Below are 26,095 nucleotides of genomic sequence, written 5' to 3'. Positions count from 1 at the left end.
TGCTAACCTTCTCTCTGTACCCCGATCTCATTAATCTCACCAGCAACCTCTTGCCACATCCCGCCTCTGATGTGGAACACTCTCCCTCCTCATATCCGACAGACAATGACCCTCTCCCCGTTCAAAGTCCTGTTGAAGGCTCATCTCTTCCAAGAGGCCTTCCCTGATTTAGCCCTCTTTCCTCTTCTCCCTTTCCCTTCTCTGTCACTCTGTCCCTTCATTCATTGCCCCCCTCCTGACCCTCAGCACTTATGTCCATAGCTGTCATTTACTTATTTATATTAATGTCTGTCTCCCCCTCTGAACTGTAAGCTTATTGAGGTCAGGGAATGTATCTGCTTATTGTGATATTGTACTCTCACAAGCTCTTAGTACAGTGCTCTGCATACATTAAGCTCTAAATAAATATAATTGAATAATTGAATTAATGAATTAGTGAATGAATATGTGCCAAGCACTCTACTAGGCACCAGGATACATATAAGTAAATTGGACATAGTCTCTGTCCTATGTGGGGCTCACAGTCTATGGGGGAGGGACAACAGTAGGAAGCAGTACAGCCTAATGAAAAAGCCTGGGCTGGGATTCAGAGGACCTGGGTTCTAATCCCCTTTCTGCCTCTTGTCTGCTGCATGACCTTGAGCAAGTCACTTCACTTCTCTGGGCCTCAGTTTCCTCATCTATAAAATGGGGATTAGGGTCTTTTGCAAGCTTCTCCTCTGCCTCCCCCCCACCAAACTATGGGAGTCCCTCAAGGCTCAGTTCTGGGTCTCCTTCTATTCTTCACCTACATCCACCCCCTTGGAGAACTCATTCACTCCTTTGGCTTCGACTTCCATCTTTCTGCAGATGAGTCTTTCAGACTGTGAGCCCATCTTTTAGACTGTTAGCCCGTTGTTGGGCAGGGATTGTCTCTATCTTTGGCCGAACTGTGCATTCCAAGCGCTTAGTATAGTGCTCTGCACCAGTAAGCACTCAATAAATACGATTGAATGAATGAATTATCAAATCTTCATCTCCAACCCTAATCTCTCTTCTTCTAGCCAGTCTCACATTTCCTCTTGCCTACAGGACATCTCTGCTTGGATGTCCCATTGACATCTCAAATTTAACATGTCCAAAATAGAATTCCTTATCTTCTCACCCGAACCCTGTCCTTCCCGTGACTTTCCCATCACTGTAGATAGCACCACTATCCTCCTTGTCTCACAAGCCCATAATCTTGGCATTGACTCTCTCTTTCAATCTGTCAACAAATCTGCCGTTTCTTCTCCTGCTACTACACTGATCCAAGCACTTAACCAATCCCACCGTGACAACTGCATCAGCCTCCTCGTTGACCTCCCTGCCTCCTGCCTCTCCCCACTCCAGTCCACACTTGGCTCTGTTGCCCAGATCATTTTTCTAAAAAAAATTCAGCCCACGTCTCCCGACTCCACAAGAACTTCCATCTACCTCCATATCAAATAGAAACTCCTTACAACTGGCTTAATGACACTCAATCAGTTCACCCTTTCCTCTCTTACCTCATTGATCTTCTACTACAACCCAGCCCACACACTTAGCTCCTCTAGTGCCAGCTTGCTCACTCTGCCCTGATCTTGTCTATCTCACCACCGACCCCTTTCCCACGCTCTCTTTCTGGCCTGGAACTCCTTTCCCCTCCGTATTCACCAGGCCACCCCTCTCCGCTCATTCAAAGTCTTATTAAGGTCGCATCTCCTCCAAGAGGCCTTCCCCGACTAAGCCCTTTGTTCCCCGACTCCCTCTCCCTTCTGTGCTGTCTGTGCATTTGGGTCGTTTACACTGTGAGCCCGTTATTGGGCAGAGATTGTCTATCTGTTGCCGAATTGTACATTCCAAGCGCTTAGTACAGTGCTGTGCACATAGTAAGTGCTCAATAAATACTATTGAATGAATGAATGAATGAATATTCACCCCACCCTCAGCCCTACAGCACTTACGTACACATCCGTAACTTATTTATATTAATGTTTGCCTCCCCCTTTAGCCTGTAAGGTCACGGTGGGAAGGGAACATGTTTACCAACTCTGTTGCATTGTGCTCTCCCAAATGTTTAGTTTAGTGCTCTGCATGCAGTAAGCGCTCAATAAATACCTTCAACTGATTGATCCTACTTAGACTGCGAGCCTCTTGTGAGACAGGGACTCTGTTCAACCTGATTATCCCTGAGTATCTTGTATCTACCCCATTGCTTAGTCCACTGCCTAGCACACAGTAAGCACATAACAAATACCATAACATATTGAATCCCCATTTTCAGATGAGGACACTGAGCACAGAGAAGCAAAGTGACTTGCCTAAGGTCACATAGGCAAGTGGTGGAGTCGGGATTAGACCTGAGGTCTCTTTACTTGTCGTGCTGTGCTTTTTCTGCGAGACCATGCTGGTTCTCTCATGAGTGCATCTGAACCTTTAACATTGCCTTGCAATGAATCCTCCATCAACCCCTCCCTCCAACACCTCCACCATCTCGCCTCACCTACCTCCAGTACAGGCCAACAGGCAGAGACAGACAGGCAGTCAGGGAGGCAGGAAGGTAGACAGGCAGGTAGACAGACAGGCAAGCAGGTGGGGAGGTAGACAGGTGGACAGACAGGTGGGAAGGGAGGCAGGCAGACAGACTGACAGGTAGGCAAAGAGATAGACAGGCAGGGAGGCAGACGGAGACTTGTCTGCAGGGAGGCAGACTTCGAGGGAAAGAGCAGCTGCCTCATGGAATGGGGTCTGGGAGTGAGACCCTTCTGGGGCCCAAGAAGGCATCTGCAGCCCCTCTCCATCCTGGCCCTGGGCCTGCTGCTTTAGAACCCAAGATGGAGCCAGAGGAACTTGTGGAACCAAGCAAGTGGAGTGACTCCAGGCCAGCGGGAGGGTTGGACTGGAGCCCACTCCCTGAGAAGGGTGGGGAAGGATGAGCAGGTGGAACCCCCCTCCCACAGGGCCGCGGGGGCCTGCCGTGGGACGTGCCGGGTCTGGCCTCTGGGGACAGGTCCTAGGCCAGTCCCTGAGGTTGGCGGGCATTGGAGGCTTGAGGGGTGTGTGGGGTCTCGGGCAGCTGGAGAGGACATCCTGGGAGCCAGGCCAAGCCACAGCTGGTCCAGGCTGGAGGCCTAGCTGGCGATGCAGACCCTGGTTGTTAAAGGGACAGGGCCTCCCTGCTTTGTCCCCGCCAGCCACCGGGACCACCCTGTGGCGGTGGCTTCCCAAAAGGGCTGGAACTCTGCTTACCAGTCGAGGGGGTGCTGGAAGAAAGCAGGGGCAGTGCAGCGGAGAATAGAGCTGGCCACTGACCACAGCTGTGCTCTGCTCTGGAAGGGAGAGGCCCAGTGCTTAAAGCCAGGGGTGTCCTGGGGAGCAGAGGGTCATTGGGAGGTGATGGGCCCCATCGGTGAGCTTTTTGCCCTTGCCGCCATTATTCCCAACAATAATTCTGGGGTTGACTCAGCATGCTCTCAGTCTAAGAGGGAGGGAGAGTAGGGTCTTAGTCCCATTTTACAGAAGAGGAAGTTGAGCCCCAGAGAGAGTAAGTGACTTGCCCAAGGTCACATAGCTGAGCTGGGGCGAGTACCTGGGTCTCCCACTCCGTGCTGTTTTCAGTAGATCACACTCCACTTTGGAGCTGGGGAGCTGGGGAGAATAGTGGGTTGAGGGTAGTGGGGGGACTGAGGAGGAGGTAGGAGGCCTAGGATGAGGGGAATGAGTTGGGAGACTGAAGGGAGCTGGTTAGAGAGGATCCCAAGGAACTGGAGAAATAAATGCTTCCCCCCACACACACACCCATGCCCTGGTCCCATCACGCCCCTCCCCCACATTTGTAATAAAAATAGACATAATGATTTTAATATTTATTAAGCATTTACTATGTGCCAAGGATAAAAACAAGATAATCAGGTCAGACACAGTCCCTGTCCCACATTGGGGCTCACACTGTTACATGGATGAAGAATAATCAATCAATTAATTGTATTTATTGAGCACTCATTATTTGCAGAGCACCGTACTATGCATTTGGGAGAGTACAATGTAACAGAGTTGGTAGACGTGTTCCCTGCCCATAAGGAACTTACAGTGTAGAGGGGAAGACAGACATTAATATAAATAAAAGATGGATCAATCAATCAATGGTATTTGAGCGTTTACTGTGTGTGGAGCACTATACTATGTGCTTAGGAAAATGCAATACAGCAGAATTAGCAGATACGTTCCCTGACATTAATATAAATAAATAATTTATAATATAAGATTTAAAGATACATATGTATATATCTGTATATGTATTTATTTAGGTATATTAATGTCTGTCTCCTCCTCCAGACAGGGAATGTGTCTATTGTTATATTGTACTCTCCCAAGCACTTAGTACAGTGCTTTGCATACAGTAAGAGCTCAATAAATACAATTGAATGAATGAATAAGTGCTATGAGACTGAGGAAGAGGTGAATAGAGGGTGCAAATCCAAATGCAAATTGAGACACAGAAAGGTTGCTTGGCCAAGTGGATAGAGCACAGGCCTGGGAGTCAGAAGAACCTGGCTTCTAATCCCAGAGCCCCCACTTGTCTGCTGTGTGACCTAGGGTAAGACACTTCACTTCTCTGTGCTTCAGTTCCCTCATCTGTGAAAAGGGATGAGGACTGTGAGGACCTTGTAGGATATGGATTGTGTCTAACCCGATTTGCTTGTATCCATCCCAGTGCCTGATACATAGTAAGCGCTTAACAAATACCATAATTACTATTATCATCATTATCATTACGATTAAGTAACTTACCCAAGGTCACACTGCAGGCAGTGGCAGAACCGGGACTAGAACCCCACACTCCTGACTCCCAGCCCGAACCCTTTCCACCAGGCCCTGCTCTCTTTTCTCCCCTGAAGCTCGCACCCATTCCTACTCCCACCCCCACCCCAAGGCCAGCGGGGCCGGGCCCCGAGGGGAAAGAAAAGAAACTTTGAAGCCATCAATATTTGAACTCCAAGTGCGAGCTGGGGGCTCAGATGGCCACTCTGTTGCTTTCCATTGTGCAGAGCCAGAAGCAGCCCCTTGACAGTGCCCAGAATAATAATAATTATAATTATGGTATTTGTTAAGAGCTTACTATGTGCCGGGTACTGTAGTAAGTGCTGGGGTGAATATAAGCAAATTGGGTTGGACACAGTCCCTGCCCCTCGTGGGGCTCACAGTCTGAGGTAACTGAGGCCCAGAGAAGTGAAGTGACTTACCAAAGGTCTCCCAGCAAACAAGTGGTGGAGTGGAGATTAGAACCCATGACCTAGAATCGGAAACAGAGGCCTGCCCGCCAGCTCTCCTCTGCCTGCCTGCTGCTGCCATTGGCTTGGGCCGGCTGGAAAGGGGCAGTGTCCTAAATGAGCACTTTTAGTGTAAAACGTTTATCCCAGCTAATTAGGGCTTCGGGGAGGTGGCGACGAATTATCCGGCTGTCGAAGGACAACTCGAACAGGCTGGCTAGTTGGAACCCCAGCCCGGGAGAACTTTTCCAGACTCCAGGAGGCCTTCCCAGACTAATCCCCCCTATTCCTCTGTTCCCCATCCCTTACCCATTGCCCCAACTCACGCCTTTTAATAATTATAGTACTTATGGTATTTGTTAAGTGCTTACTATGTGCCAAGCACTGTTCTAAGCACTGGGGGTAGAAACAAGGTAATCAGGTTGTCCCATATGAGGTTGATAGTTTAATCCCCATTTTACAGATGAGGTAACTGAGGCACAGAGAAGTTAAGTGGCTTGCCCAAGGTCACACAGCAGACAAGTGGTGGAGCAGGGATTAGAATCCATGTCCTCTGACTTGCAAGCCCGTGCTCTTTCCACTGAGCCACGCTGCTTCTCTTCCCTTTGCTCTACCTCCCTCCCCCCCACAGCACTTGTGCAGATAAGTACCTATTTATTTATATTAGTGATGTGTATTTATCTATAATTCTGTTTATTTATATTGATGCTATTGATGCCTGTTTACTTGTTTTGATGCCTGTCTCCCCCTTCTAGACTGTGAGTCCGTTGTTGGGCAGGAATTGTCTCTGTTGCCGAATTGTACACTCCAAGAGCTTAGTACAGTGCTTTGCACATAGTAAGCGCTCAATAAATACGATTGAATGAATGAATACGCCCACAGTCCCTCGGCACCCTCGGCCCCGCCCCGCAACCGCCCCCGCCCCCAGGATCAGCCCCTCCTAGCAACCGGCCCTGCCCCAGCATCAGTCCCCCCTAGCAACCGGCCCCGCCCCAGCATCTGCCCCTTCTACCAACCGGCCCCGCCCCCAGGATCAGCCCCGCCCCGCGATTTGCCCCTCTTATTCATTCATTCATTCAATCGTATTTATTGAGCACTTTGTGTGGAGCACTGTACTAAGGGCTTGGAGGGTTCACTTCAGTATTTATCGAGCACTTACTGCGTGCAGAGTACTGTACTAAGCGCGTGGGAAATTACGATCCACCAATAGACACATTCCCTGCCCACAATAGACTGTCAGTCTAGAGGACGAGTTTGGTAGCAGCATGCCGTAGTGGATAGACCACGGGCCAGGGAATCAGAAGGTCGTGAGTTCTAATCCCGGCTCTGCCACTTGTCTGCTGTGTGACCTTGGGCAAGTCACTTCACTTCTCTGTGCCTCAGTTCCCTCATCTATAAATGAGGATTGAGACTGTGAGCCCCACGTGGGACAGGGACTGTGTCCAACCCAATTTCCTTGTATCCACCCCAGAGTTTAGTACAGTGCCTGGCACATAGTAAGGGCTTAAAAGATACCACAGTTATAATTATTAGACTCTAAGAGGTTAATGCGGTGCTCTGCACACAGTAAGTGCTTAGGATATACGATCGAATGAATTATTGTAGTCTAGAAGACGAGTTTATAGTTCATTCTCAGCTACACCTTGTAACGCTCTGACTCTCCGCAGCTGTGGCCCTGCTAGTACCACGCTCGCCCACTGTGAGCCCCTCAGTTATAATAATAATAATAATGTTGGTATACTATGTGCCGAGTCTTCTAAGCGCTGGGGTAGGTACAGGGTAATCAGGTTGTCCCACGTGGGGCTCACAGTCTGAATCCCCATTTTACAGATGAGATAACTGAAGCCCAGAGAAGTGAAGTGACTTGTCCAAAGTCACACAGTTGACAGGGGGCAGAGTGGGGATTAGAACCCCTGACCTCCGACTCCCAAGCCCGGGCTCTTTCCACTGAGCCACGCAGCTTCTCTATGGAGGGGACCCAGTCCTCTGTGTGCAAACATTCCCCTCACTGCCCCTCCACCACCTCGTCCACCTCAGTGGTAATTGACAGCCCACTACTTATGTTCTTTCAAGAAAGCATCGGGGCGTGGGGGGTGTGAGGGGAGAGACTAGTCACAGCATAAGTTTTTGGCTGCCCAGAAGGCTTGACATCACTTCGAGCGTCGTGATTCCCAAACCTTGGCCAATTTACTCTCCCCAATCAGCACGGCCCCGCCCCCCAACACACACACTTACACACACACACTCACATCGGTCACCCCCCCTTGTCAACCCCGCCCCCCCCATCGGTCACCATCGGTCACGCCCCCCCTTGTGAGCTCGCCTTGGCCGGCCCCCGTATCGATTCCGGGAATTTCTCCTGGGCCCTGGCGGCCAGGACTGCCCACGCGGCTCCCCGCGGGGGAGGCAGCCCGGGTCCCGTCCAAGCAAAGCAGGGCGCCCGGGCCCCTCGGCCCCTCGGAGCGGGGCGGGACCAGCTCCCCGCCCTCTCCCCTTGGCCCCGGCCCGCTCAGCCCGGCCGCCCCTCGACTCAAGAAACTTGGTCGTGCACCACGAGCTGGGCTGTGCACCCCTGAAACACTTGGTTACTTACCCCAGCCCCTCAGTGTTCATGTCGGTAGTTGTACATGCTAATAGTTCCCCAATCTCTAATCTATTTTGGTGCCTTTCTCTCCTTGTCTGTCGCTTCCTCTAGACTGTAAACTCGATGTGGGCAGGGACTGTCTGTTATGTTATATCGTACTCTCCCAAGCGCTTAGTATAGTGCTCTGCACACAGTAAGGGCTCAATATATGCGATTGACTGGCTGACTGACTTGTAGATTGTAAACTCCTTTTGGACAGCGATTGTGCTTACCAACTCGGCTATATGGTACACTCCCAAGGGCTTAGTGCAGAGCTCTGCACACAGTAAATGTTCAATAGACCATTGATTGATTGACTCTACCTCCTCTTTCTCTCTCCTACCTCCACCATCATCCTTCTTCCCTCCCTCCCTCCTCCTCTCTTCTCTTCCCACCCTGCTCTTCTTCCTTGTCTATCGATCAGTCGGTCAATCGATGGCATTTTTGGAGCTCTTACCGGTGCAGAGTCCTTGTCCTCTTCTTCCTCCCTTCCCTCTCCCCTCCGTCCCCTTCCCTTCTCCATCAACCCCTCTTCCTTGTTCTGCGCCGGTGCCTTTAGCCCAGTTCACCAAGAGAAGGGGTGGGGGCTGGTGGCAATGTTGGGGTAAGGGCTGGGGCTCTAGGGATGGGGGGCACTAGCTGAGGGTAATTAGAGAGGGGCAGAGGCTGGGGTACTAGAGAATAAGGGGACAGAAGCTGAGGACACTTGGAAAGGGCGCAAGGGCTGGGGCAGTGTGGGGGTGGAGGAAGAGCTGGGGGATTTCTCTGCGTTTTGAAGGTAATGAAGAAGTTGTCCAGTCTCTTAGCTCCTCTTTCTTCTCTTAGGGTCTGAGGGTCCTTCCCAGAGCTGAGACCACAAGGCCCTTACCCTCCAGCCCTGTGTCCCACCCCCATCTGCTCCCCGCCGCCTGTCAGCCCAGCCCCTGCCAGCCCAGCCGCCGCCCGACCAGCCGCCGCCTGCCAGCCCTCAAACCGGGAGAATGTGCCACCTCAGGAAACAAGCAAAACCACGTCTTTGTATCCCGGCGGCTCTCCCGGAGGGGGCGGAGGGCACGGCGGAGGGCCTGGTGGGACTTGGCGGGGCTGGGAGCTGTTGGGAGGGGAGGACTCAGGGGTGGGCAGAAATCAGCATGTGGGGAGTTAGCGTGCCCGGTGGGATAGCAGCTCGAGGGGCCACAGTGACCTAGCGAGAATGGCTTTTAGGGGGTTGGGGCAGCCTAGATGGAGGCAAATTTGTCAGCACTGAAAGGTCTTGGGGATCAAACCAGAACTGCCCCCCGCCCCCCAACCTGGCTCAGCTCTCCGGGGTCTTGTGGCTAGACCGGTTTGTGGCACATTGTAAGACTGGACTGTGCCTGGACTTTGGTAATCCTTTCGCCAGCCTTTGGACTGTCCTGCTCCCTGCTCCCTGTTCTGCTCCCCTCCTACTCTCCCTTGGGCTGTTCTCTCTCCTTTCAGTTCCTGAGGGTCTACCCTGGCTTTTCCGCTCACCCTGCTGCTCCCTGAGGCCCTCCCCTGGCCTGTCTTTGCCCTCCTGCTCCCTGAAAATCTCCCCTGGCTTTTCCCTCTTACCCTCATACTCCCTGAGGGTTTCCCCTGGCCTGTCCTTGCCCTCCTACTCCCTGAAGTTTTCCCCTGGCTTTTTCTCTTGCCTTCAAACTCCCATTCTCCTTGGGGCTCTCCCCTGGCCTCTTCTGTCCCCCTCCTGAGCCTCTTCTCTGACCTGTCCTCTCTCCTTCCTACTCATTGAAGCTCTCCCTTGGCCTTTTAGCCAATCTTACCCCCACCTCCACCCCTCACTGCTCCCAAGAGCTCCCCTCCACCTCTTTCGTGGCTTTTCCTTGCTCCAGGGCAGAATGAATTCTGGGCACAGCCCTCCTCAACCACACCTTCGCAGGTAGTGAGTGGGTCCTGGCCCAGGGCAGATGGTTACCCCATGAGCTCATCCTCTCTTGCCCTTGCCAACTGGCCTCACCCCTTCCCGTTCCCATGCTGAACCCCTCTGCCTCCCCCCAACCCTGCCCATACCCTTCTTTATCCTCTTCTTCCAGTGCTCAGTACAGCCCTCTGCTCACAAGGTCTTAAATACTGTTATTTCCTCCTGTCCAGTTAATCGATCAATTGTATTTACTGAGCACTTACTGTGTGCAGAGCATTATACTAAGCACTTGGGAAAGCTAAATGAATAGTCAATGAAGAGGAAAGGGCGAATAGGGGAAATAAGAGTTTAGGGAAGGGCTCTTGCTCTGCACACAGTAAGCACTCAATAAATACAATTGAATCGAGATGTGATTTTAGGGGGGTTTTGGAGATTGGGAGAGTCAGATATGAAGAGGGAGGGAGTTCCAGGCCTAAGGGAAGTGATGGGCGAGGGGACAGTGGTGGGATAGACGAGGCTGATGTAAGAGAAATGGAGTGTGTGGGTTGGGTTGTAGTAGATCAGTGAAGTAAGGTAGGAAGAGGGAAAGCTGACTGAGTGCCTTAAAGCCGATGGTAGGGAATTTCTGTTTGTTGCAGAGGTGGATGGGCAACATTGGAGGTTTTTGAGAAATTGGGAGATGTGGACTGAATGGTTTCTCAGAAAAACGACATGGGCCACAGAGCTAAGTATGAACTGGAGTGGAGAGAAACAGGAGATGGAAGTCAGCAAGGAGGCCGATGCAATAGTCAAGTCAGGCAACGTTGAGTGCTTGGATCAGCAAGATAGCAGTTTGGATGGAGAGGGAAGCATGGATTTTAGAGATGTTATGAAAGGAGAACTGAAAGGATTTCATGATAGATTGAGAGATGAGTCAAGGGTACTGCCAAAGTTATAAACTTTTGGGACAGAGAAGATGGTGGTGTTGTCTACGGTGATGAGAAAGTTAGGCGAAGGACAGAGTTTACGTGGGAAGATGAGGAGTTCTGTTTTGGGCATTAGGTTTGAGGTGTCAGCGGAATATCCAAGTAAAGATATTCTGAAGGCAGAGGGAAATGTGAGATCGCAGAGAAGGAGAGAGTTCGGGGCTGGAGAGAGAGATGTGGGAATCATGCATACAGAAGAAAGAGTTTGTCCTATGGCTTGTTTGCTGGAATAGCTCTGGGGCGGGGCCTGCTGGGCGTTGGGATTGGGCTAGGTAGGGGGCTGGGGCCTGGGGTTAGAGCTTGGTGGAGGGCTGGGGTGGGGCCTCCTGGGGGCTGGAGTTGAGGCTGGGGGTGATTGGGCGGGGCCTGCTGTGGGCTGGGTTGGGGCCGGTGCAGGTTGACGAGTTGAAGTGCCAGCGGGAGCTGCTTGGGGTGGGAAAAAGTCACAAAGGAAAGCATCAGTTCCAGACTAAATGCTCTCCAGCTCCTGCTCTTCTTTCTAACCCCTGGGACCACCACCACCCCCGTCCCCGCCCTCCAACCCCATCCTTCCCAGCCCCTTCCCTTTTCCAGCTCCCCCAGTCTTCCCATCCTTTCCACCTCCAGCACTTCCACTGCTTTCCAGCCTTCTAGGAGTCCAATCAGCCAAGGAGCTTTGAATTGGAGTCTCCAGGACTACCTTGTAAACTGCAGTGGAGCCCCTCCCCCCATTTTGCCAACAGTCTCCCAGGGTGTCCAAGTCTCCTCCCACTGGGGCTGGAAAGACTGCCGTGCTTCTACCTTCCTCCCCACCCCCACTCCGCCATTCTGGATGGCTGCTGGGGGTCTCAGGGTCCTTCCAGAAGCAACGAGACTCCTATGGAGCCTCATACTGCTTGGGAGTGATGGAAGGTTTAGCCAAAGAGCTGATTTCATTCATTCAATCGTATTTATTAAGCCCTTATTGTGTGCAGAGCACTGTACTAAGCGTTTGGGAAAATACACCCAGAGCCCAGCTTGGACTCGGGCCCACTGGGGCTCTCCCTGAGGCTCCCCCTGTAGCAGCTGCCCCCTGCGGCTCCCCCTGCAGTGCCCCCTCCCTCAACCCCCACCCGCACCCCCACCAGGGCCCCACCGCTCTCCCGGCGGCTCCCCCTTGCCACAGCAGCGGGCATACTGCAATCCGGGGGGCCACCCCTCTGTCCCAGGAGAGCACTGTGTGCAGAACACTGCCCCGTACAGAAGAGAGGGGAGGGAGAGTGGGACAGAGTGGGAGAGCCCCCTCAGGAGGAGAGGCAGGGAGGAGAAGAGGATGGAGGGGATGGTGGAGGGGGTCCGGGAGACGAGGGCTCGGGAGAACCGAGGACAGGGCCAGGGAGAGCCGGAGAGGCCTCGGGGACGGGCAGGCGGCACGGGGGCGAGGTGAGGCGGGGACGGGGAGCCCTGCCAAGCGCTGGAATTCAAGTTGTCTGTGTGTGATTCCCCCGCTGCTAATCTGGTTTCTATAGAAACAAGATTGGAAGTACGGGGAGGGAGGACCGGCCGGGAGGATGGAGGGAGGGAAGGAGTGGGAGGGGGCCACGATGGGTGCTGAGGGGTCCGGAGGTGGAGACTGAGGAAGGGGCAGGGCGGACGGGCCTCCAGACAGATGGACAGGCTGCAGCCTGCCGCTCTTGGCCCGAGGGGGCCTAGGTCCAGCCTTTTGCCCCTCTGCCCCCGAGAGAGGTGTCGGGGCACCACAGGTGAGTGCAGGGAGGGAGAGGGAAAGGGCCTGCCTGACACCCCTCCTCTCCCTTCCCCTTTTGCTCCCCCTCCTCCTCCCTGCAGCTCCCCTCCAGGGGGCTTTCCAGGCTCTGCTGGCCACAGCTGAGTGGGCCGTGGGAGGGGAGGGCCGGGTCACGAAGGAGGGGGCTGGCTAGCTTCGGGGCGGGAGCGGAGTACAGTGCAGAGGGGCGGGGAGTGAGCCCACAGGAAAATCCCTTCTCCCCCATCCCCCGGCCTGGGGCGGGGAGTGGGGGGGTGGTGCTTAGGGGGTGGGGCCGGGTGCACCCTGGTGTCAGAGGGCTTCCCCGCAGCAGACCTGGGTCTGGGCCTGAGTTGCTGCTCTGTGCCCGCTGGAGCCCTGCCAGCCTGCCCTTCTAACCCCCTGGGCCCACAACCCCCAGCCACCCTGCCACTCTGGGTTCTACTCGCCCTTCCAAGCCCCCAGAGCCCTGGGGTCTGTCACTCTGTCTGTGTGTCCACGCCCCGAGGCTTTGAATCAGGGGAATGGTTGAGAGAGAGGGGGTGTGTGTGTGTGTGTGTGTGTGTGTGTGTGTGTGTCCCCATCCCGCGTACCCCCACGACTAGTCCCTCTGGCATTTCAGTGAATGGGAGGGGAACGAGGGTGGGCAACCTGCTCCTTCCCTGCACCCTCCAGGTGGGCCCAGATGGGGTTAGGGCAGGGGGCAGGCTACTCCTTTCCTGAACTCCCTCCTTCAGATGGGCCCGGAGGGTGGGGAGGGGGGATGGGAGTGTGGGGCAGGCTGCTCCTTCCCTGCACCCCCTTCTCCAAGTGGGGCTCGGGTGGGGGCGGGGCAAACCCTCCTCTGTGGCAGTGGTGATTCCCCAGGGACAGACTCGTTGGGTCTCAGTCTCCCTCTGCCTGCCCCTCTCTCCCTCCCCGACAGCCAATCCCTCAGTCTGCCCTGGCTTCTCCCCAGCCTTGCCCCCTGCCCTTCTGCCACTTCCCCTTATCTTGACCTGCCCTGAAATGAGGACCTGTTGGATCAAACCCCTTACCAGGACTCCACCGCTGACCTCGGTCCTCATTCCAAGCCCCGCTACCTCCCCTCCTCTCCCTTCCCATCACTTCCCTTTCCCATTCCTTCCTTCCTCTTCCCTCTCCTTCCTTCCCTTTCCCACTCCTTCCTTCCCCTTCCCCCTGCCCCTTCCCCCTCCCCCCCCCTTTTCCTCCTCACCCTTCCCCTCCTCTCTGTTCCTCTCCTACAGCCCAGCTTGGGGCTATGAAGCTGGAGTGGTCAGAGCGGCAATCCATGGGGAATATTATCACAAAAATAAAATAAATGGTGGTATTTGTTAAGCGCTTACTATGTGCAAAGCACTGTTCTAAGCGCTGGGGAATACAAGGTGATCAGGTTATCACACGTGGGGCTCACAGTTTTAATCCCCATTTTACAGATGAGGTAACTGAGGCACCGAGAAGTTAAGTGACTTGCCCACAGCCACACAGCTGACAAGTGGCAGAGCTGGGATTCGAGCCCATGACCTCTGACTCCCAAGCCCGTGCTCTTTCCACTGAGCTTCTCAGACTTGGAGATAGGGGCTGGAACACATAACTTGGCTAGAACCTTTCTGGTCTCGAATCTGGTGATTTGGGGGACTAGTCCAGGATATGGCACAAAGAATAGGAATTCTTCATCCTTCTACTATTACTAGTATTATTATTATTATTGTTACTAATACTTCTAATAATAATTATTACCATATTTGTTAAGCACTTACTCTGCATCAAGCACTGTTCTAATCTCTGGGGTTGATACAAATTAATCAAGGGAGATACGAGTTAATGACCTGAGATGCAGTCCCTGTCCCACATGGGTTTCCCAGTCTAACTTGATCTCACAGCCCCGTAACCTGTTTTCTCTCTGGAAGATGCGTGTGTGTGTGTGTGTGTGTGTGTGTGTGTGTGTGTGTACACCCTCACCCTCCATCTTCCCTTTGCTTCCCCTCACCCCCCTACTCCATGGTTCTTGAGAAGGTAATCTTTTTCCCTACCTACCTCGATCTCTGCCCCCTGCCTCTGCCCCATCTCTGTTTCTGTCTCTCTATCTGTTTTCCTCTTCATCCAAACTGCTATCATGTTAATTCACGCACTTACCCTATCCCACCTTGTTTACTGCATCAGCCCCCTTGCTGACCTTCCTGCCTCCTGTCACTCCCCACTCCAGTCATGCTTCACTTTGCAGCCTGAATCATTTTTCTATAAAACCCTTCAGTCCATGTTTCCCCATTCCTCAAGAACCTCCAGGGGTTGCCCATCCATCTCCGCATTAAACAGAAACTTCTTACCATTGGTTTTGAAGCACTCAATCAGCTCTCCCCATCCTACCTTATCTCTCTGCTTTCTTACTACAACTCAGCTTGCAGGCTTCCCTCCTCTAACGCCAACCTACTCACTGTACTTCAATCTCATCTGTCTTGTCACCGACCCTTCACCCTCATCCTGCTTCTGGCCTGGAACTCCCTCTCGCTTCATATCCGACAAACCATCACCCTACCTGCCTTAAAAGCTTTATTAAAAGCACATCTCCTCCAAGAGGTCTTCCCCAACTAAATCTTTGTTTCCTCTACTCCTACTCGCTTCTGTGTTGCCCTTGTACTAGGATTTGCACCCTTTATTCACCCAAACCTTGGCCCCACAGCAGTTATGTCCATATCTGTAATTTATTTATTTATATTAATATCTGTCTCCCACTCTAGACTGTAAGCTCCTTGTGGGCAGGGAACGTGTCCACCAAATCTGTTGTATTGTACTCTCCAAAGTGCTTAGTACAGTGCTCTGCACACAGTAAATGCTCAATAACTACAATTAATTGATTGATTGTGTCTGCCCCCTCTTTCCCACCCCCTGTTTGAACCCTTGTCTCAGCCCCCATCTCTGTCTGCCTCTGTCCCATCTCCCTAGGGTTGCTGACGGTGGTCTCTCCAGGTTTGCCTATCGGCTTTTGGTAAAGCAGAAACAGGAGAAGAGGAAGAGAGCTGAGGGGGTGGGGCCCCCTCCATCCCATGGCCCCCCCTCGCCTTCATCTGCCTTCCGCCCCCGCTCTCTGAGCATTGAATGGTGAGTGGACTATGGGAGAGCGAGAAAGAGGTCACTCCTGCTGACTCCTGGCTTCTGGGGGGCTCCTTGCTCTGGGCCACCCTCCCTCCTTCCACCCAGGCCTGGTCCAGAGCGCAGAGTGCGGGGCACCGATGTTGGGGGAGGGGCACAGGGGGTGGCGGGAATAGGTTGGACCGGCCTGGGACAGGGCCTTAGCCAAAAGAAAACTAGTCCCCACCCCTTCACCCTTCTAGGTCTCCCCCATTTCCTAATCCCACTCCCTGGTCTCCCCACCTACAACACTTGTCTCCCCTATCACTCCCTCCTTGTTCCCATCAAGGTCTCCTTCTCCCTTCCCCTCTGTGCAGTCTGCCACCACCACCCAAGGTCTCCCCTTCTCCTCTGCCCCGTTGGTCTGAGACCCCCACCCAGTCAATCAATCAATCAACTGAGACTTACTATGTGCACGGCATGATATTAAACACTTCAGAGAGTACAATATAGCAGAGTTGGTAGACATGTTCCCTGCCCAGAAGGAACTTACAGTCTAGATGGGCAGAGAGACCCTGAAATGAATTATGAATATGGACATAAGTGCTATGGGGATGAGGGTAGGGTGATATCAAGTGCTTTAAGGGTACAGTTCTAAGTGCGAGGGTGACCCTGAAAGGAGAGGTGATTGAGTGCTTTAAAGCTGATGGTAAGGAGTTTCTGTTGGATGCAGAGGTGGATGGGCAACCACTGGAGGTTCTTGAGGAGTGGGGAAACTTGGACTGAACTTTTTTTAATAAAAATGATCCGGCAGCATAGTGAACTATGGTCTAGTGTGGAGAGAGACAGGATGCAGGGAGGTCAGCGAGGAGACTGATGTAGTAGTCAAGGCGGAATAGGATAAGTGCTCTGGATCAGCAATTTGGGCGGAAAGGAAATGGCAGATTTTAGTGATGCTGCGAAGGTAGAACTGACAGGATTTAGTGAGAGATTGAATGTGTGGGTTGAATGAGAAAGCTGAGTTGAGAAAAGGAGCTTGTGAGACAAGGAGGATGGTGCTGCTGTCTGTGGCGATGGGAAAGTCATGGAGAGGACAGGGTTTGGGTGGGAAGGTGAGTTCTGTTTTGAACATGTTAAGTTTGAGGAGTCAGTGAGACATCCAAGTAGAGATGTCTTGAAGGCAGAAGGAAATACGAGACTTCAAAGAAGGAGAAAGATCAGGGCTGGAGATGTGGGTTTGGGAATCATCTAAATAGAGCCATGTTGAAGCCATGGGAGCCCCGATTAGACTGTGAGCCCATCATTGGGCAGGGATTGTCTCTATCGGTTGCCAAATTATAAATTCCAAGTGCTTAGTACAGTGCTCTGCCCATAGTAAGCACTCAATAAATACTATTGAATGAATGGGAGCAAATGGGTTCTCTGAGGGAGTGAGTGTAGATGGAGAATAGAAGGGAGCTCAGACTGAGCCTGAGGGGCTCCTACAGTTAGGGGGTGGGAGACAGAGGAGAAGCCCATGAAAAAGACTGAGAAGGACCGGCCAGAGAAACAGGAGGAGAACCAGGAGAGGACAGTCTCACCGAAGCCAAGATTGGATAATGTTTCCAGGAGAAGGCGATAGTCGACAGTGTTGAAGACAACTGAAAGGTCAAGGAGGATTAGGATGAAGTAGAGGCTGATGGATTTGTCAAGAAGAACATCATTAGTGACCATTGAGAAGGCAGTTTTGGTGGAGTTAAGAGGGCAGAGGACAGATTAGAAGGGGTCAAGGAGAGAATTGGAGGAGAGGAACTTGAGGCAGAGAGTATAGACAATTCACTGAAGGAGTTTGGAGGGGAGTAGTAGAAGGGAGATGGGCAATACCTGGGAGGAGTCATGGGGTTAAGGGAAGGTTTTCTGTGGTAAGGGAGACATAAGCGTGTTTGAAAGCAGTGAAAAAGAAACCGGTGGAGAATGAACAGTTGAAAATGGCAGTCAGGGAGGGAAGAAGGGCGAGGCCGAGTGCTTAGATGAGATGTGAAGGGATGGGGTCGGAGGTGCGGGTGGAGGGGGTGGGTTTTGAGAAGAGGAGTGAGATCTCTTGAGATACTGCTGGGAAAGAAGGGAGAGTTGAAGAAGGGTCAGGAGGAGGGTGGGCCTGGAGAGAAACAGGAGAGATTTTAGGGGAAGATGCCTGATGGTTTCAGTTTTATCAGTGAAGTGACCGGGTCACTGGGGGCAAGAGATGGAGGGGCAGGGGACAGGGAGTTTGAGGTGGGACTTAAAACTAATAAGGGCAATGGTTATGGGAGTCCACACGGTCTCCCCCTCCCCCATTAAGAATGAATCTCGTGGGCTGGGAATCTTGTGGGAGAAGAGAGTGGATAAGTAAGGTAGGGAGAGAGCTGATTGAATGTCTTAAAGTTGATGATCAGGAATCTCATTCTCCCCAACCCCCTATTCACTGTCCTCCCTGGCCCCAGGTCATCACCCCCAAGAATGACCCAGCAGATGCGGGACCTGCCACTGGCACCAGCCAGAAAGCCTCTGGGTCCCTCCTCTCCCAACGCGGCCAAGCGTCTGTACCGCAACCTCTCGGGCAAGTTCCGGGTCAGCTATGTGTCCTTGGACGAGGGCAGCGCAGCCGGCCGCAGCGACAGGGACCGGGACCGACTCCACAAGCCCCCCACAGTGAGTGGGCATGGGGGGGCCGAAAGAAAGGGCACAGAACCAGCAAGGGTGGCCACCCCAGCCTGCTTCCTGCCGGTAGTTTATGTGCCGGTGCGAGGTTGGAGGGGCCGGGGCTCATTGCCAACCATTTCCTCCGTTTGTGTCGGGGCCCCACCCTCTTCTACCAGGCTCCTCTGGGTGTCTTCCCCAGCACCTTCCCTGCCCTTTAGACCATCTTCATCCCCATCTCAGAGCCTGCCCCTCCTGACCCCAGGCTCCCTTACACTCGATCATTCATTCATTCATATTTATTGAATGCTTACTATGCGCCTTGGGAGAGTACAATATAACAATAAACAGACACATTCCCTGCCCACAACGAGCTTACAGTCTAGAGGGGGAGAGAAACATTCATAGAAATAAATACATTACCCCCAGCTGTCCTCCTCCACTCCCCTGATCCTCCTCTGATAGGACCCTTCCACCCTGCGAACCCCCACCCCCCAACCCTGTCGTGGTCTCCTCTGCTCCCTGCCCCGCTGTGACAGGACCCACCGACCCTGGCGACCCCGAGTCTGCCCTGGCCCCCTTAGCTCCCCAGCCTGTGCTGCACTGACCCTCGGGCCCCGCCGCCCCCAGGTGGCGGGCAGTGGGAGGCTGCTGGAGGCCGTGGAGCAGCAGGATCTGGAGGGGGTGAGGGAACTCCTGGCCTCACACAGCGCCGACGACCTGGATCTGAACACACCCAACAGCGAGGGGCTCCAGCCTCTGGACATCGCACTAATGACCAACAATGCGCCCATCGCCCGTGCCCTGCTCCAGGCTGGGGCCACAGAGAGCCCCCACTGTGAGTCACCCCTGAGGGACCCCGCTGGAACTGACCCCCTAGAGCCCCCACTAGGACTGACCCCCAAGGGCCACCGCTTTATGAGTGACCTCAGAGAGCCGCCACTGTGACCGAACCCCAAGAGCCCCCACTGGGACTGACCCACGAGACCCCTACTATGTGTGGCCCCTGAAAGCCCTGGCTGTGAGTGACCTCCCCCAAGAGTCCCCGCTGGACCTGACCCCCGAGACCCCTCCTTTACGAATGACTCCTTTGGGACTGACCCTCCCCCAAGGACCCTCAGAATCCCTGGCCGTTCTGAGTTCATCTGGGACAGCCCTCACCACCTCTCCCTTTTCTGACTCCTCCTCCTCCCCCCCACCCCCACCCCCACCACCAGTTGTGAGCCTGGAGAGCAGAGCCCTGCATCTGGCCACTTTGGTGCGAGAAGCTGGGCAACGTGTCCAGGATTTAGCCGCCCAGGGAACAGGCGCGGCCGCTGGGCCGGACGGGGCCGAGCGGGAGAAGCAGCTGAGCGGCTGGACGTGGAGGCAGCGGCTGTACCAGCGCATGCAAGCCGGCTTCGAGCACGCGCGTGAGGGCGAGGCTGGGAGAGGGGTCGGGGGACCGATTGACTGATCTGTGGGCTAATTGGCTGATTGACCCAGGACTGGGGAGGGGGCCGGGGAAGAGGCAAATTTGAGCTCAGGCTTGAGTTTGGCAGCCAGGAGAGAGTCGGGGGACATAAGGGCACAGGTAATGGGAGAAAGACTTGGGCTGGGGGGAGTTGGGAGTGAGGGACACAGATGGGGATACAGGAGGGGGATGCATGAGGGGAACACGTGCAGAGACGAAGAAGAGACACAGGATAAGGGCATTGAAAGAGGACACAGATGGGGATGAGAAGGGAGGAGGATCTAGGAGGAGGACACTGAGAGGGAAATGGGTGGAGGAGAGGCAGAGCTGCAGGCTATGGGCCAGGTACCCAGTCAGGGAGAGGTCTGGGCAAGTTAGGGTTCTGGGGCAGACCCTTCCCAATTGCTCTCTTCCCAGGAGTCCCCGACGCCCCTTCCTGTGTCCGGCTATCTGTGGTCAGCAGTTCCACACTTAAGGTCACCTTCCAAGAGCCTCTCAGCATCAACTCTGCTGTGGTTACCAAGTACCGAGGTCAGTGATGCTCACGGGACCCCTGGCTCCCCCAGGGATTTGACATAGTGCCCTCAGGGGAGCGGGCAACTGGCCACTTTGTGCCTGAGAAGTCAGGGCTTCTCGGGATAAGCTTCAGGGGGCGGGGCTCTGGGGGACAGGGCTCCACTGCCCTGGGGCAGGGCTCCGATATCCTGGGGATGGTGCTCTGGTGAAGGGACCCCGTGCTGGGCTCACTCCTGGAGTTGGGATTCTTGGAAGTGGAGCCCCATAGGTGGGACCCTGGGCAAGGCCCTCTACCTTTCCACCAACCCACCTTACCTCCCCCAGGGTCTGAGCAGGTAGAGCTGAGGGACTCACCACCCCACATACACACAGCACTACCCTGGGGGCAATGATTACCCACACCCGGCCCTGAACCCAGAGGCAGACGGATTCCCTGGGCTCCTCAGTTCCAGAGCCAACCACAGCCAATGTGGAGAGGAAGTGGCATGGGCCAATGAACATCCATCCATCCGTCCTGTCCCCACTCGGCCCTGGACCTACAGCCCTCATACCCCAGACAGCTCTGCTACCTTCTCAGCCACCCTATTCCCTTCAACTCCAACGACCCTTGTCTCTCCTTCCTTAGCTCTCCACCTCCCCCAACCTGACCGACCCCCATGACCTGTGTCTCTCCTTCCTCAGAAGCCCCCATTACCCCCCATCTCGCCCCTCATCCTGGCTGATCCCAGCAACCCTCATTTCCCCACAGTGCAGTGGAGTCTCTCTCCATCCTTCCACCCTGTCCTGGGTGAGACAGTTGTCGACCAGCTCCACACTCTGGACTGCACCATCGAGGGGCTGAGCCCGGTGAGTCACCACCCCCACCCTCCTCCTAAGACCCTCTCCCACTGCCTCCAATTCAAGACCCTTCCTGGGGCCTTGGAGTGGAGGGGTCTGCCAGAGAGGCTATGGGGGGGATGTGCCCCTCCAGGCCAAGTCCTCCTGGGCTGGGGACAGCAAGGGAGTGTCCCTGGCCATGGTCACGAGTGATAGGGCCCCTCAGGGACCAAGATCTCCCAGATGTTTGTCTGACAGAGTTTTGGGGACCCCTGGGCTGTGGGTGTGGAGACCATGGGGCCCCTGAAACCTTCGGTAATGAGTAAGCTTGGGAACGAGCCTATGGCCGAGAGTTGTCTGGGGCTGAGGGTGACCTGTGGCCGTGGGTGCCTATGCCTGAGGGTGGCCCAGGGTTGAGGGTGACCCATGGCTGTGACCTTCAGTGGCTGTTGGTGGCCCGAGGCCAAGGGTGACCTGTAGCCGTGATCGTCTGTGCCTGAAGGTGGTCCAGGGTCGAGAGTGACCTGTAGCTGTGGATGCCGGTGGCCAATGGGGTTCTGGGGCCAAGGGTGGTACGGGATTGAGGGTGGCATGGGGCAGAGGGTGACCTCTAGGTGTCCCCCACAGGGCACCGGCTACTACATCCAGGTCTCTGCCTACAATATGAAGGGCTGGGGGCCCCCCCGGGGGTCTGTCCCTCCCTCTGCCGTCCCCTCCAGTGAGTGTGGGTGCTAGGTTGGGGGTCCCCCAGTGGTCTGTCTCTCACCCCCATGTCCCTCCTCCTCTGCCCTGTGAATGTGGGTGTTGGGTTGGTGATCCCTTGGGGGTCTGTTTCTCTCTCTGCATCCCCTTCGTGAGTGTGGGTGGGGTTGGGGGTTCCTTGGGGATCTGTCTGTCCCGCTGCATCCCCTCCATCTGTGTGGGTGCCGGTTTGGGGGCGGCCTGGGAGAGAGTGATGGAGCGGGAGCGGACCAAGAGTTGGGGAGAGGAGTGTTTGGGCAGTTTGGCCAGTCTGGGCCAGACAGCGGGGCTGCTCGCCATGTCCTGGTTCCCCTCAGATTGGCGGGAGTGGGATGGACGGCCCCCACGGCAGAGGGGTCATCTGCAGGATCTGGATCAGCTGTTCGCCCAGGTCAAGGCTGGACACCAGCACTGCACATGCCACGGTCAGCAGCCCCAAGGGGATCCTGGGGCAGAGGGGAATCAGGCGGGGAGCAGTCAAAGTGAGAGGAGGTGGGGGACAGTGCCCTGGGTGGGGGCAGGGAGCAGTCCCCAAGGGGGAGGGGCAGTGCCCAGGATGAGATGGGAGGGGGCGATATGTTTTACCTCCTGCCCCAGAGGGAGGAAGGGTTATGGGGGGCTGCCACCTCCCAGCTCTCTCACTTGTCCTCTGCCCACTCCCTCCCTACCATCATTGCTGGAAGCCTGGCTGATGCCCCCTCCCCTCTGCCCCAGAGCCCAGCCAGCCACAGCCTCAGAGCCGCAAACACTCCGTTTCCAAGAGCCTGAAGCACCTTTTCCACCCCGGGACCAAGTTCCTGAAAACCCTCAAGAGGTTAGGGAGGGGAGGGTGAGGGGAGAGTGGGGAGGGGAAGGGTGGGTGGGGAAGGAGGTGGATCAGGTCAGGGGAGAGGACAGGGGCAGGGGCCAGCTGGGGGAGGGTCAGGGAGGAGTGGGGGTGTTCTCCTCCTCCTTACCCCAGGGAACTCCGTGGGCTTTACCCCACCATGACCCTTCCACCTTGCCCTGCTCCTTGCTCCCTTCCACTGGATTTTCAGTGTTCTTCATGGGGCCTCCAGAGACCCCCTTCTCAACCTCCCATTTTGGAGCTTTGGTTTTTCCCCCTCCTTGTCCTCCTGTGCCCCCAGTCTCCTTCAGGCCATCCTGGGATCGTTGTCCCCCTCAACTCCTCCCCTGCCTCACACCCCACCGGGGATGACCCCCACTCCCACCCCTTGCCCGGTTCCCCACAGGGGTCTGCACTTGGCCTCCGTCTTCTACAAAGACAGCCACATCCTGGTAACAGCTGATGACCAGATCCCTGTGCTTGAAGTGGATGACAACGATTCCACCCTCCCCCTGCAGGATTTCCTGTGGCTCGCGAAGGTGGGGACTGGTCCGCATCCTCCTGCCCCAACCCCTCTGACCATCAGACTCCTCTCGGACTTCTGCTGGCCATGTCCAGGTCCCACCCTCATTCATTCATTCATTCATCCATTCAATTGTATTTATTGAGCACTTACTGTGTGCAGAGCACTGTACTAAGCGCTTGTAATGTACAATTAGGCAACAGATAAGACAATCCCTGCCCAACAACGGGCTCACAGTCTAAAGGGGGGGAGACAGACAGCAAAACAAAACAAGTAGTCAGGCATCAACACCATCAAAATAAATAAATAGAATCATAGATATAGACACATCATTAAAAAATAGATAAATAAATAATATATACAAATATACACAAGTGCTGTAGGGAGGAGAAGGAGGTAAAGCAGAGGGAAGAAGTAGGGGGAATGGGGAGGAGAGGAAGGGCAGAGGGAAATGGAGGGCTCAGTCTGGGAAGGCATCCTGGAGATGAGCTCTCAGTAGGGCCTTGAAGAGGGAAAGAGAGTTAGTTTGGTAAATGTGAGGAGGGAGGGCATACCAGGTTAGTGGTAGGACGTGGGCCAGGGCTCGACAGTGGGACAGGCGAGAATGAGGCACCGTGAGGAAGTGAGCGGCAGAGAAACGGAGTGTACAGAGTGGGCTATAGAAGGAGAGAAGGGAGGTGAGGTAGAAGGGGACAAAGGGATGGAGAGCTTTGAAACCAAGAGTGAGGAGTTTTTGCTTCATGCAAAGGTTGATAGACAACCACTGGAGGTTTTTGAAGAGGGGAGTGACATGCCCAGAGTAATCTCAGACCCTCCTGACCCCCGACAGCCTTGTCTTCACCCCCCATGACCCCCAAAATCCCATCCTGACCCCTCCATGACCCCCAATAACTTCACCTGACCTCTCCATGACCTCCCATGACCCCAGCCTGACCTGTCAATGCCCTGTGATGCCCCAGGCCTGACCTCTCCAAGATCCCAATGGCTCCATTCTGACCCCTCCAAGACCCTCCCCCACCATCTCATCCAGAACCCTCCATGACCCTCAATGGCCCCATCCTGACCTCTCCATGACCCCCGACAGACCTATCATGACCCTCAATGACCCACCAAGGTCCTGACCTCTCCATGACCCCTAGCGGCCCCATCCTGAAGCCTGGATGACCTCTCCCTGAACCCACCCTGACCCCAGAAAAGTAATCGCCCCCAGCTGACCTCATTCTGACACCATCCTAAACCCTGGTACCCTCCTCTGTGGACCACCCAGCCCCACAGACCCAACTGTCCTGATCCATCCATCATCAGTATTTATTGAGCACCTGATGTATGCAGAGCACCACACTGAGCATTAGGGAAAATACAGTTGAATTAGCAGACACGATCCATGCCTTTCAATCAATGGTATTTATTAAGCACTTACTAAGCGCTTGAGAAAGTACTATACAACAGAGTTGGTAGGCCTGATTCCTGCCCCCAAGGAGCTTCCAGTCTAGAGGAGGATACAGGCATTAAAATAGGTTAGGGATAGGGGAAACAGTAGAGTATATAAATATTTACATAAGCATTGTGAGGGCTTGGTGAGTATCGAAGGGCTTAAGGAGGCCTCTTGAAGGAGATGTGAAGCAGCGTGGCTCAGTGGAAAGAGCCCGGGCTTTGGAGTCAGAGGTCATGGGTTTGAATCCCGGCTCTGCCACTTGTCAGCTGTGTGACTGTAGGCAAGTCATTTCACTTCTCTGTGCCTCAGTTACCTCATCTGTAAAATGGGGATTAAGACTGTGAGCCCCACGTGGGACAACGTGATTCCCCTGTGTCTACCCCAGTGCTTAGAACAATGCTCTGCACATAGTAAGCGCTTAACAAATACCAACATTATTATTATTATTATTATTGCAGAGTTTTGAAGGTGGGGAGAGTGATTATCTGATTTTAATGGGGAGGGAGTTTCAGGTCAGAAGAAGGGCGTGGGTGAGGGTCAGGAGTGATGTAGATCATATCGAGGTACAGTGGGTAGGTTGGCATTAGAAGAACCAAGTGAGTAGGCTAGGTTGAAGTGGGAAATCAGTGAGGTGAGGTGGGAGAGCTGATTTGATGGTGATGGTGAGTTTCTGTTTAAAGTGCCCTTGAGGAGCTCACAGCCTGCTGTTTGCCGAGCATTGTACCAAGTGCTGGGGGAGTGCAGAAGAGTTAGTAGACACAGTCCCTGCCCTCAAGGAGCTGATGGTCTAGTTGGGGAGGCATCACTGAAACTGTTTTCAGGTGGGGAGGGAGGAAGACTCGATGCTCTGCCTACATTGGGGAAGGGGGGACAGGGAGAGGGCACTGAGCCATGCAACCATGGGTCGCGGCCCCGGGTTCTCTGTGGCAGGTGTCCTGCGTGTGGGGCGAGGTGCCATGGCTCCGGCAATGCCTCCCTGACTCCCCAAACTCCTGCTCCTGCGTCCTGCAGACGCGCTCCAAGATGCTGCTGGCCGTTTCCCAGATGCAGGTCAGAGCCCGAGGGGCCAGGGGGTGGAGGGCTGGGGCCATGGGTCTGGGTGTGGAGAGCCAAGAGTGAGGGGCTGAGGGTGGTTGCAGTGGGGTGGGAGATGGGGCTTGTGTTGTGAGGTCGAGGGGTCTTGCAGGACTGGGGATGTGGTGGGCTGGAGGTTGGGATACGGGATGAACCAGGAAGGGGACATGGGTGGTGGGCCGGGGCTGGGCAGGGCTGGGATCCTGGGACCCAGGGTGGCACTGATCCCAGATCTCGCTCCTCCCCTACCAGGGCTTGCTGGGTACCCAGGACCTGGGACGCCTGTTTATTGAGCCCATTAGAGACCGCCAAGGTAACGTGCTAGTGGTGACCCTGCGGGAGGTGGAGGGCCCGCTGTCCGGAGATCCCGCCCGCTGGCTGCCCCTGACCAAGCTGCAGGGCGGCCGCAGGTCTGTGTCCACCCCCGATGAACCCAGCGCGCTGGACCAGCTGCTGCTCACCCTGCAGGTGCGGGGGTGGGGCAGGGGGGTGGGACCTGAGGCCGTGGGGCCCCCGACTTGGGG

General features: G+C 54.7%; 1 protein-coding gene across 1 annotated transcript in view; it reads left to right on the top strand.

The window, feature by feature from the left end:
• LOC103168370 (ankyrin repeat and fibronectin type-III domain-containing protein 1-like) overlaps positions 1-26,095 on the top strand; it is a 75,689-nt gene that overhangs the window by 40,388 nt on the left and 9,206 nt on the right. The window contains exons 3-14 of the mRNA XM_039911126.1: positions 15,404-15,559; positions 17,992-18,199; positions 18,818-19,025; positions 19,405-19,599; positions 20,058-20,171; positions 20,905-21,002; positions 21,600-21,690; positions 22,031-22,138; positions 22,428-22,527; positions 22,946-23,078; positions 25,428-25,547; positions 25,824-26,039. Of these exons, the coding sequence (XP_039767060.1) occupies positions 15,404-15,559; positions 17,992-18,199; positions 18,818-19,025; positions 19,405-19,599; positions 20,058-20,171; positions 20,905-21,002; positions 21,600-21,690; positions 22,031-22,138; positions 22,428-22,527; positions 22,946-23,078; positions 25,428-25,547; positions 25,824-26,039 (1,747 nt within the window). The remainder of the gene's footprint in view (positions 1-15,403; positions 15,560-17,991; positions 18,200-18,817; positions 19,026-19,404; positions 19,600-20,057; positions 20,172-20,904; positions 21,003-21,599; positions 21,691-22,030; positions 22,139-22,427; positions 22,528-22,945; positions 23,079-25,427; positions 25,548-25,823; positions 26,040-26,095) is intronic.

The sequence above is a fragment of the Ornithorhynchus anatinus genome, chromosome 2 (genome assembly GCF_004115215.2).
Source record: "Ornithorhynchus anatinus isolate Pmale09 chromosome 2, mOrnAna1.pri.v4, whole genome shotgun sequence".
Lineage (NCBI taxonomy): Eukaryota > Metazoa > Chordata > Mammalia > Monotremata > Ornithorhynchidae > Ornithorhynchus > Ornithorhynchus anatinus.
This window is presented reverse-complemented; position numbering and strand designations above follow the sequence as displayed.